This window comes from Cheilinus undulatus, linkage group 5 (assembly GCF_018320785.1).
Source record: "Cheilinus undulatus linkage group 5, ASM1832078v1, whole genome shotgun sequence".
NCBI lineage: Eukaryota > Metazoa > Chordata > Actinopteri > Labriformes > Labridae > Cheilinus > Cheilinus undulatus.
In genome coordinates, this window is record NC_054869.1 from 36,900,170 (window position 1) to 36,912,788 (window position 12,619).

Genomic DNA, 12,619 nt, shown 5'->3' on the forward strand with positions numbered 1-12,619 from the left:
TCACATCTTAAAGCAGACCTAATAAAAGACAAGATTCATTGCTGCCCAGGATTAGTTTTGGCTGATCGTCCACAATAAACTGGCAACAGCATGTGTACATCTGTTGTTCGCACCAGGCACCAGATCTCTGAAATATGGATACAAATAACTCAAATCTGCCGATGCAAATGCTTCGAACCAGATGGTACATCTATGTATTTTAGCATGATATATGACCCCCAGCTTTTCAATCATACTAACTACAAGTCTCCATGGTGAGGGAGAAAAATGATCAGATAAAGGTGGTGTCCAAATAGTAATAAAATCCTCTATTATTCCTTATTCACTGCTCACTACCTGCTGGGTCATTTACTGTCCTCATCAGTCAGAGCACTCGACCTTTCCATTTATGTTGAATGATTAAGTGTCAGATCCCTGGTCAGTGTTGCAGGAAAGGGCAGATTTAAATGGTAATTGCTCAGCAGGTCCAGGATGTACAGTTTAAAGAAATATTAAGACAAGTGAAGCTGTGACAAGGTGTTGTGACACACATTATAGATTTAGTACCTGTAATAATAGCTGTGAGTGTAAGCAGGAAGTGTGGTGCACTTTCATTCAATAGTAAATGGCTGTCGGAACATGTGTTTCCAATAGTGGTGGGACTAAATATCGATCTATACTGCTGTCCTGACTTGTGTGATACACTTCCTTGAATTAAATCTCTGATGCTGAAAGTCAGTTTTAGAATTTAAAAAACTGGACACTCGCCGTGCAGTGTTTCTAGGGCTGAAAATGTTTGAAAGCTTAAGAGTGATCATTGTACTGTGAAAAAATTTGTGGCTGATTCAGAGCACAGACGGTTTTGTGCAGTTAAAGGCATAATGAGGAAGGTTTCTGCTAGACAAATTCATCAGATCAAGAGAACAGCTGCTAAAATGCCATCACAAAGCAGCAAACAGGTATATGAAGTAGAGATGGACCGATATGTTTTTTCAGGGCCGATTATTAGTTGTCAAGGAGGTCGATAACAGATATTTGGAGCCGATATTCATTTGCAGTAAAAGTGAAAATATTGGCGTCAAAATTTTGAATAATACAAACTCCAACACTTACTAGGCTGCTACATTATAGCTGAAAAAATAGTACAATAGCAATAGAAGAGACTATTCATTCCTGAACACCATGCAGTTCATGTAGGCTTTATGATGCAGTTATATTATGTCTTAAGTCTTGAACAGCAATATTGTGCTCCTCTCTACAAGAAACTATCAAAGACAGCTTCAGGACACACTTCATCTAACAATATGTCATTTTCTGCTAGTTGGGATCCCTCAGTCAACACAGAAAAAGGTGAAGTAAAATAACTTGGTAGTTAAACAGCTATTATTGCCCTCTCACACAAACACATGTCTTACTATTCTCACTGATTATTTCCCTGTCAATATTATCAGCAACCTTGTTTCAAGTGATTAAACCGTTAAAAACACTAAATAGCCTACAGCATCTTCACTTTAAAAATCAGTGTTTATCATAGAAACAGACAGCTGCCGCTAACGTATTGGGCCTCACAGTAACGTTAGTAGTCGTGAGTTGTAGAGTTTCTCATGTGGCTTCCACACAAACACACAGTATTCTCTACCATAACAGACATTCTCCCCATTGCTACAGTCTGCTGAGCGTCTAGAGCCAGAGGAGGAGAAAGTGGACCGGTGGGCTAACGTTACGCTAAAAGCGAATCAGCCTTCACCTCAACATGCTTCCCTGCAATAAAACTGGACTGAATTGAGTTCATTAGGTTTTTACTCTCTCTCTCTCTCTCTCTCTCTCTCTCTCTCTCTCTCTCACACACACACACACACACACACACTTCTACTATCACAGACTATTTCCATGTCGATATTATCAGCAACATTGTTTCCAGTGATTAACAGACACGTCTGGAGGGATTGTGAGCGAGCAGAGCTGCCGTTTCTGTTTATATAACATTATGGGGCTCACAGTAATGATACTAGTAGTTGTGAGTTGTAGAGGACTGGGATGTTTATTACAATTTCGGTAGTGTGTGCTGCCTTAACTTACCTTCAAAACATATAACTGCTCTCCGGAGCTTCTCCACTCGGCAAAACGTTTTCTCCTCTCCGCCGTGTGTGTGAGCACTGTGCGTGCACAGCTTTCACTGCTGATTGGCTATTACCCATGCCATGGCTCTGCATGTAACCAATCAGATGGTGCTGTGGGTGGAACAATGCTGGAGCATAGACTGTGCTGGATAGAGAGTAGTGACTCCAGACAGAGAGGTGTGGCTGCATCAGAGCCAAAATAACCCAGTTTTAAATTGATCTCGGATTTACAAAAAAGGCCGATGCCAATATGTGTTAAAATGCTGAATATTTGTGCCGATAATCGGCCTGGCCGATAATCGGCCTATCCTTATTTTGAAAGTGCTGGTGCCTCTGGAGTCCAACGAACCTCACAGTGTAGGATCCTCCAGATGCTTGCAGTTGTGTATAAACCTACTATTCAGCCACCCCTAACCAATGCTCAGAAGTAGAAAAGGTTGTAATGGGCCCAGAAATACATGAAGACTCATTTTCAAACAGTCTTGTTTACTGATGAGTGCCGTGCAACCCTGGATGGTCCAGATGGAGGAGTAATGGATGGTTGGTGGATGGCCATCATTTCCCAACAAGGCTGTGATGTCAGCAAGGAGGTGGTGGGGTCATGTTTTGAACCAGAATTATGTGGAGAGAGCTGGTAGGCCTCTTTAGGGTCCCTGAGGGTGTGAATATGACCTCGGCAAAGTACATGGAATTTCTGACTGACCACTTTCCTCCATGGTACAAAAAGAAGTGTTCTGTTGCAAAATTTTCTTCATGCAGGACAATGCACCATCTCATGCTGCAAAGAATACCTCTGTGTCATTGGCTGCTATGGGCATTAAAGGAGAGAAACTCATGGTGTGGCCCCCATCCTCCCTGACCTCAACCCTGTTAAGAACCTTTGGAGCATCCTCAAGCAAATGATCTAAACCTTGGAGGCTGTTCTGTCCTCTTGCAAAGAAATTCAAGCAGAAACTCTCCAAAAACTCACAAGTTCAATGGATACAAGAATTGTGAAGGCAATTTTCACAGTTACATATGTTAACATGTAACTGTGCCTGTTAAGATGTTTTCAATTGAAATAGCTTTTGATTGCAGTAAATATGACCTTCTAATGCTGCAAATTCAGCAAATGACCATTTTCAGTTCCATACAACCCATACAATGCTTGTTGGTTTGTTCAATAAAATCTGAATTGTGCTCTAACAGTTGATGACTTGAAAGTTATACTGAATGTCATTCGATTGTATATTTAGGGAAATCAGAGAAAAATATAAGTTGCATAATAATTTGGAACGTGGTGAATTCTCCTCACTGATATGACACAATTAGCTTATTATTTCACTGATGCTGAGTATCAATAACTACCTCATCTGATCACATAGAGTTCACTTGAATTGTTTCAATTGAGTTTATACAAAGCATATTTACATTTTGTTTAGCCATAATTATTAAATAACATTGGATTTTATTTAGTTAAGCTACACTTTACCCCAAAATAACAATTATTATTAAGGCCTACAATCATTTTTTTGAGTGTAACCCTCCTGGACAGGTTGCGACTGATACCTTATATTTAACACCACAGACATAAAAATGACATTCAAACAGAGGCAATCTTATCTTGCTTCTGTAAAACCAGAAACCAAATTAATAGAATAAACCCCTTCCCTAGAAATCAGCCAAAATCCCCTCTGTTGACTCCAATGCAAAATTTTGGGGGAAACTACTGGGCAGACCTAAAAGAGAGGACTCTTTTTAAATCACTGCCCCTGGACACATTTCTCACTCTAAGAACATGAATTTAACGTGACTTCTTCAACAAAGCCTTGTCTTTCTCCTGGTGTCATCTGTTGAAGGTGTAAGGTTGAGGTATCTGTTTATTATTGAGGTGACCCAAGGTATCTCTAGTGCTTCATCATCCTTTGTCATTCATGTTTTTTAGTGAATTGGGTATTTTGATGTATGATTGAATGACATGATTGTCTTTGAATTTATGAAGCATCACAGATGTGCAGTGTTAGGACATTAGCGTTATAATGGGCTGTGCATGTAGTATCATCTGTTGAATTGTATTGTAGATTAACCTGCAATGTCCACCTCTAGTTTTCTGTGTTGTATACAATATATGTGATAATTTCTGTCTTTGTTTGATATCACATTTCAAGACATGGTATAACATTTGGGACTAATCCAGAATGTTCTGGGTGTCCATCATGTTTCATTTGGTGTTCCCACCCTCTGCTGTATTTATTCTTTGCCTCTGGACATTTTTATTTCCGCTCTGTGTTCTTTCAACAGATAGCAACCCAGATTGCCGTGCTGATAGCCAAGGTGGCCCGTCTGGACTGCCCCAGGCAGTGGCCGGAGCTCATTCCTATTCTGCTCGAGTCCGTGAAGGGTCAGGATGGCCTGCAGCAGCACCGGGCGCTGCTAACCTTCTATCATGTCACAAAAACCCTGGCGTCCAAGCGCCTGGCGCAGGACAGGAGGCTTTTCCAGGACGTGAGTTCAAATTTTTTTTTTCAGTTGTTTTGCCCGTACTCTCATCTTAATCACATTCCAGTTTCTTATAGTTTTCCATTCCTTGTCAGCTTTTGTTTTCCTCTCTGTCTCTTTGCATCTCACCAGTTGATGCAGTAGCTTTGCAAGTCAGAATAAAGGTGAATTTAGATCAACAAGGAGGGAAAAATGAACCTTCAACATCATCTGAATTTTGCCCCTTAAAAAGCCTTCACTTGTCTTTGCTTGTGTTCTCCTCTTTGATTTTCTAAAGGTCCCTTTTCTCTATTTCCCTTTTTATGCAAAGACTTCTGATCATGAATAGCTGAATAGTAAAAATCCTTTGAGTGTTTGGTTTTTCAGTTTCATACTTTGCCTGAAGGAGATGCTGTTTACCTGCTGTTTGGCTGTGTGAGACATGTCAAACACAAGAGTCCTGACTGACAGATTCTCCGTGCACGCCTGTGGTTCTTTTTTCAGGCATGACCAGAGCGTGATTGACATGTTTGGGAATAGATTTGTCTGTTATCTGGTTGTTTGTGTAAGAGAGGTTGTGTTTGAGGGAGGGCTGGATGTGTGTGGCGAAGCTGTTTTCATAAAGTCAGTGAATCAAAGCAAAATGTCTCTCTTATAACACCCTGGCTTTAAAGAACATAAGACAGTAGAAGAATGAGAGTCTTGGAGAGAAAGGCTTTAGGGGATAATGTTTCCCATAAAATGACAGTGTTGACTCATAACTGTACCGCAGGTTTCTTCTGCACTCACACTGGCTTGCCCTGCTTCTTTGTTTCTCTCTGTCACACCAAATTAAAATAGAAAAATGCCAAGTGTACTTTGGCAATGGTTAATATACCTGGAAATCACTGGGGTAATAAAAAAGATCAAACAGACCTACAGAGAGAGAAACAGTGAGACAGACCAGTAGAAATCAGAGACAGAGACTGAGATCAAATAGCTGGACGTTATGCAAAGGTATTCTCTCTGCCAAAACATGTGGCCTAAGGGAATAAGAGGAACAAAGGCAGCCTGAGCCCCATTAAACAGTACATTTTTTAATGAATCACTGATGACTTTGATGCTAAATGGTCCATGCAAAGCACCCTCTCCCCTGTCACGACATAGCTGGCTTTGGTGGCCAGCGGGTGCACACACCACACGTTGTGAAGGAGTGACAGGATGAAGGACAATGCAGCATTGTTAAATTCAGCTCCAGGTAGGGTTGCCAACTTTATCAGTTCCAAATAAGGGCCGAAATATTGTGTTTAGAGCTCAGTGCCACAGTGGTGTGGTTATGAAATGTGAGTGTAGAAGCAAGAAATGGTAAAGGCTCCTCTACATGGTGTGTTTCTGTCAGCTGGCTTTAAAAACAGGCCAGGAACCGTGCTTTGGTGTTACCTGCACAGAAGGATCACAAAATGACACCTAATGCACAGTGCTTAGCCGGCTATGCTACAGTAGCTTTGACAGGTTGTAGGTTGTTTGCAGATGATGTCACATCGTGGTGATGTGAAGCAGGGCAGGAAGTGATTGAAGTGCAACTGTTGTTTTACAAATGCCAACATCGCTTCATTTTTTTCCCCTTTTTTTAGAATTCCGCGATAAATGCTGTACCATGGACTTGTTACCAAGGTATTACTGGACCTTGATATCTTAATACTGTTACGTCCCTACTAAATAGTATGCCCCACTTTCTATAAAAGTATATTTATGACAAAGTGTGGGAGAAAAGCAGTTAAAGAGGTGCAGCAAGCCTTGTAGCTCAATACAAGACTCCTCAAAGACTGTGGTCTCCCTTCATCTAGCTAGATGTATAGTAGAAGGTCTGCAGGATAAAGTAATATGTTATCGATAATGCCAGAGAAATTGGCAAACCCGTGGGAAAATTTTCTAATGATAATAGCAGCATGTGGTCTTAAAAAAAATTCAAACAGTGCACCAATATTGGGCATCCCAGCTAATATGAGATGGTTGGCAACACTAGCTATAGGTGCACTTTTGCTTGAGTTTTTAGAAAAGGATATAATATGGAGCAGTGAGAGAGTGGGGAATGACATTTGTGTAAAGAGCTTAGGCATAGCTGACCCTAGGCTGCTCACATGCAGGAGTACAACCTAGGTATATGGGGCACAAAATCAAATATTTGACAGCCTTAGTTGGCTGTGTACTCTGCTTCACAAGTTAGTGCTTTCATTGTTCTTGAAGGATTATATGTCAAAGAAATTCAAGATTTAATTCATCAGTAGCTGTGGGTCAAACAGTTGCAACAAAAACTCATGTTAACTTCATTTTTCATGATCTCACAAAACTAGTTTAGCAGAATTTTTGTGTTATACCAAAGTGATTAGTCACTATTTTCTCTTACATTTATAGTGTTGTCAGCCAAGTACCTCCTCTAGTCTAAACTCACTCCTTTAGCCTCTGTGTTTACACTATTTCTCTCTCACTTGGTCTTAGTATGAACATAATGTTTGCATAAGTGCTGTGGATGTGTGTGTGGGTGTTTGAGCGTGTCTGTGTCCACTTCTCTAGTCCTTCAAACCACAACAGTTGAGATGATGCATTGTTTGAGATGATGCAACAACAACAGTACGTTTCAGGAGGATGGGAAGTTTGAAGTGTGTGCACATCTGATTTGCCACGCTAAGAGTTTACCAGATAGAAGTAGAAAAAAAGGGACAGGAGCAGGGATGGGGATCGTCAATTTTTATCGATACTGATACCCTTATTGATACTGCTTATTACTCCGAGTCCTTATCGATACCACTATCGATACTTTTCTGTAGTTTGGTGGTGAAACTAAATGGAGATGAATATTTACACTTGAGTGGTCTCAGCTGAGTAGTGCTTGAGTTAAAAAGTTATAATTCAGTCTGTCACATCTATTTTACATCCCTCAAATATAAACACATTCTTCATATTCACAACTGTGCTTATTAAGGTTTCTCATCCAAAACTAAATTTTCCCATTTTTATGTGGCATTTAAACACATCATAAAATTTCGACTACAGTTGTCTAATGTACGGAGGTTACCTGAATGCATCAAATCTTCCGTCTTTAGCTCGTAAAGTTCGCTAATTAACTTTAATTCTGCCAGTTCCACCGTAGATTTCTACACTGGATTAATATTGTCAACAAACAGGGCTTGCTCAAAGATTTGGAGCACTTTTCAGCATTTATCTGAGCAGCTGAAGAAAAAAACTGCACTGAAGCAGCTGAAGTGAGGGATATGAGAGCCTGTTCCTCCCAGCCCAGGCAGAGATGAGTGCATGCATCTCACAGACGGCGTTTTTTTTTTCCTCAAGCTGAGGTTGAAGGTACATTTTGGTCTAATGTAACTGCCCCTTATTGCAGCTAGCGTCACTGACAAAATCAGCTTGCAAGGGGTGCAGAAAGGTGCAGCACGCCATTTTTAGCCTGTAATGGTAAAATGGATGAAGAACAAGGAAAGAAGGAGATGACTATACACCAGGAGTATCTAAGGGGAATATTTTCCTGATTGTCTTGAGCTTGTTTGCCTGTTTTACAAGTTGAGATTAGTGGTGTATCAATGATATCCATATCTGCTTTTTAAATGTGTTATGCTCTATCTTAAATGGTTAATGGCAATGATAACGACTTGAGCTGAAATATCACTTTTTTAGTAATCTGACCACTGAAAGAGCCTTTAAACTGCAGGTCATAATTACCCATCCACACCCATTCACTCACATCGATGGCAAAGAGGGCTATGGAGAGAGTCCATCAGTATGAGCTTATCCCTTTCATATGCATCTCTACCTGTTCACACGAATGAGGGTTAAGTATCTTGCCCAAGTATCATTGACATGTGACTCTAGAGGCTGAGGAACGAACCCACGACTTTCTGGTTACTGAGCCACAGTTGCCCTACAGATGCTAAAATTGTTGTCTCTCTACTATCAAATACTCGTCAATACAGAGCACCCAACTTTTCTTTGCATTCAAAATAAAAGTGCTAGATATGATCATGTAAAGGGAAGGACTGAAATATATGGAAAAAAGAATTAACTTGATGCAGCTTTAACAGCAAGCATGCGATGCAACATGAAATCTGATACTTGTATGCTGTTAGTTACAAAGAAGAGAGGAGGGGTGCAGATGGCCTAGTGGTTAGGTCACGCCCCATGTTCTCAGGTGGCTGGGTTCAAATCCAGCCTGCAGCTCTTTTCCCTCCAATCATTTACCACCACCTGGGAAACAACGATCCTCACACAAGACAGACAGCGCATTCACTCACAGAAACACGAAGTAAATAACGCTGCACCAACGGACAGATGACTGGCTCTCACACAGAAACAGAAAACGAACGAAGATCCACATGGCAACAGAGCTCTCATTTGGACATAAAAGAAGAACAAAAAGCACAGCAGCAAAGCAAAATACAATATAACTACAATACAACACAGCCCTGGCCTGTATATTTATGTACAGTCAATGAGAAGCAGAAAATACTGTAAATATTAAGTCAAGGCTTTAATCAGTGAGAAGTCTAATGGAATTAAGACACAATTTTCTGCCTTGAAAATGTAAGGTATGTGAAGAAAATGTTTTTTATAAACTAAATTTGGGACAAAGGGGAGGGAACTGGGTGCACAAGATAATTAAAAGTGCTGGTTGTCTTTATCCAATGAATAAAAACAATGTATACAAAGATAAAATTCCCATTTGCAAGTAAGTAGTACATCACAAAGTAATGTTATCATCTAGTGGAAAGTTGAAAAGCAAGCAATGGGCAAAAAATAATTTGAAAACCTTTTATCTTGAAAACAGACCCATGAGCAGCCACTTTGAGTGTCAGTGCCGGAGAAAATCCTCATTATACCAAACAGGACAGGCCTCAGTGGAAATAATGCAGTTGTGTACAAGTGTAAATATTAGTATTGTGAAAATAGACTGTCATTGCTACCAAACAGGATGCCTCGTACTCCTAATCTGCGTGTTTAACTGTTGGTGACTTTGCACAGAGTGGCACCATGTTAGACAAGATGTCAGATCAAAGTGAACGTAACTCAGGGGGATCTGTATCACAGCGAATGTGAACGCAGGAGTGTCAAACCTGATCCCAACAGGCTGCCTCATATATCAGTCCCTGTCATTCATCCAGGATGATTTATAACATATACTCTCTAGTGTTTATTTGCTTAGTGGCTCACATGCAGGTGCACTAGGATAGTCACAGTACTTTCAGAGAATGATATAAATACCAGTGAAATACTGACCCAACTTTTTAAGATCTCATACTGTTTCAGTACCTGAGCTTTGGGTATCTACTGATATGACCATATTTTTTTATTGCAAGGATGAGACTGGGAATCATAAATGTGTAAGGCAGCATCAGATTTTTCCAACTTTGTTAACCCACTTAAAATCAGTGTGTACTACTTGCAATGGCATCACTCACCCAGTGTGCATTCCTTTGTAGGTCACAGCTGTTTCATGTTGCCAGTTAGAGTTGTCTCATATGATGAATTTAGTTTAGTTAGATGAAACATGTTACTTAAATGCAATCAAGCCTATATTTTTTTAAAGATTTGATTTTTGGTTTTGTATGGTGCCATTTAGGGGTGGGCGATATGGAAAAAAAAATATTATATCACAATTTTTTTATGGCCAAATCACAATCTTGATTTTATCATGACTTTTTCATTAGATTTTTAAGACAAATCAGTAAGTTATTGACCAGAAAAACAACCTTTTTCCTCTGTATATTTTTTCAAATACTGTGTCAACAAGTCAGGTTTTTCTCTTTTTCTTCTGCAACAACCAGCTGGCCAATGCATTAAATCTAAATGTAATTATATAAAATTAAAATATACCCCCTGAATATGGAGGTCTTATCTCACAATATATTTAAGTTCCAAACATTTATTTTCCTGCTTTCTGATCTATTTTCTGGAACCAATTTCTGCACCACTTTAGAATAATTATGTGTGTCCTCTTCTGTGTTTTTAAATGTACGTAAATGTTTATTAGGCACATTTTAGCCCTTTAAAGCCTGAATACACAAATTATAGCCTGAAAATTCTCATTTTTTGGAACTGAAATGTTTATTTCACTTTCTACTGAAATAAAAAAAAAAAAAAATCAAAATTTCCATAAAATTTAACATATATTTTTTGGATCTCATTTGATATATTAGTTGTTTTTGGTAACTGATAATCCACCTGAGGGCATTTTTATCATTTAACAGATTGTATTCTATTATAAAGTTTCACTTATGACTCAGTTACCTGTCAGCAGGAAAGGGTTGTAAATAAAACGGGAAAACTATGGAAAGCAAAACAATGTATTCTGTAACTGTTAGAAAAACAGTAGGCTATCTGCCTCTGCCACACTTTACTCTGCTGACTGCGGTATGCTTCATCTCTCTTCCCTGTTTGAACCTCGGCAGACGGAGGACATTGTCTTTAGAGCTCATCAAAAAACGTTATAAGCTTTTTGCAGATTGTGCAAATAAATATTTTTTGCACATTAATGGTTCAGAAAACCAAGACACAGCTTCGTAGAAGACAGAAAGAACTTTCCACGATAAAACAACATTAGCAGATCGCCGATACATTATTTCTTCACGATCTGAGATCGTCTTATCGCGCACCCCTAGCGCCATTATAGAGGAACGTAGTGTGATTAGTGATTCTTATTTAGCCAAATGTGCATTTAAATTGCATTTAACCAGCTAGTCTAAAGTGGATAAAAAAACCTAGAAAGCAGTCAAGTTCAACACAGAGTTATAATTATATGATGTGAGGCTGGGATGCTGAATAGAGACTTGCTAAAGGTAACAGCTAGCTTCACTGGCTTTCGTTCCGATTAATACTGCACTGAATGTGGTTACTGATCACTTTGCTTTAGTAGTTATACATGAGTGCATACGACTTTGTTTCCATTTTCGAGTTCAAAATACTGCCATACTCCACTTTTTCTGTAACATGCCAACCACTAATCTTCTCATGTTTACGTGTGGTGGAGAGCCAGAGGAGAGCCCTGGCAGGAAGGCAGCAGCCTTTAACTTAAGCTACAGTGGCTACTAGTAGCAGGACGCTTCATTACAGTTTTAAAGGAGCCCTTGACTGGGATTTCAGTAATAAAAAATTTGTTTAACAGACTCGTAAATCTTGCACGGGCTAATTTGATATCCGAGTTTAACCTTTCAGCCGGCTAACCAGGCACACCCCTACAGTGGATGGAGTTGAAAACAGGGGTGCGAGAGCAGGGAAGGAGCCAAAGGCTTGACCTGAACCTGGATCCTGGGGTGTGACTCAACCCCCAGGTCGCCTGCAGCTCATCAAGCATCTCTGTTATTGTTCAAAGCTGTGTATGTTTAGCCAACCAGACAAGTCCCATGAGTGTGGCTTATGAATAAAAGCTTGCTGTGTCAAACCTCAGTGATTCTCACATGCTGCAGCGCACACCAGGAGCTGTAAGGCAAACTGTCTATGCTTTAAACAGGCTGTATATTATGAACTCAGGACAAGGTGCTTCTGATAGCAGAAATACACTCACTTACCAGTGTATCATACTGGTGGTTCTGTGACAGCATCAGCATCACCTGTTGCTTGAAGGAGGGACACAGACTCTGCATGCAAATTGCTCAATTCTCTGACTACTGGTGGTGATTTCAGTCAGTTTTTAATGCAGTCATGGAAACGAGAATATCTTCATTTGTGCGTACAACAAAACCGAAGAGGCAGCATGACGTGCTTCGTGTTATGTGACTTAACATCAGACGTCCTGGTAAAGTCACTCTTGGGCAGGCACGTTTTGGCATTGCAGTTGTAAAGCCATTAATTGCTCAGCTGCACTGTGTGTAATAATGGCTCATGCAGTCACCAACATCACAAGTCTGCAAACAACCTGGGGCGGTTGAAAATTCACCCCCAGTTGTTGGGTGCTGCAAGTGGCTGCTTCACAGCTCACAACATGCTAGGGTGCATAGAGACACAGACCAGACCAGTGGGGGTTTGTGCCACTACTGGCTTTTCTCCTTTAGATCAGCATCCTGCATGTAGAAATAGCAGAG

At 40.1% G+C, this 12,619-nt stretch overlaps 1 protein-coding gene across 1 annotated transcript in view; it reads left to right on the forward strand.

The window, feature by feature from the left end:
• ipo11 (importin 11) overlaps positions 1 to 12,619 on the forward strand; it is a 261,649-nt gene that overhangs the window by 35,636 nt on the left and 213,394 nt on the right. Inside the window, exon 5 of the mRNA XM_041787347.1 lies at positions 4,380 to 4,583. Within this exon, the coding sequence (XP_041643281.1) occupies positions 4,380 to 4,583 (204 nt within the window). The remainder of the gene's footprint in view (positions 1 to 4,379; positions 4,584 to 12,619) is intronic.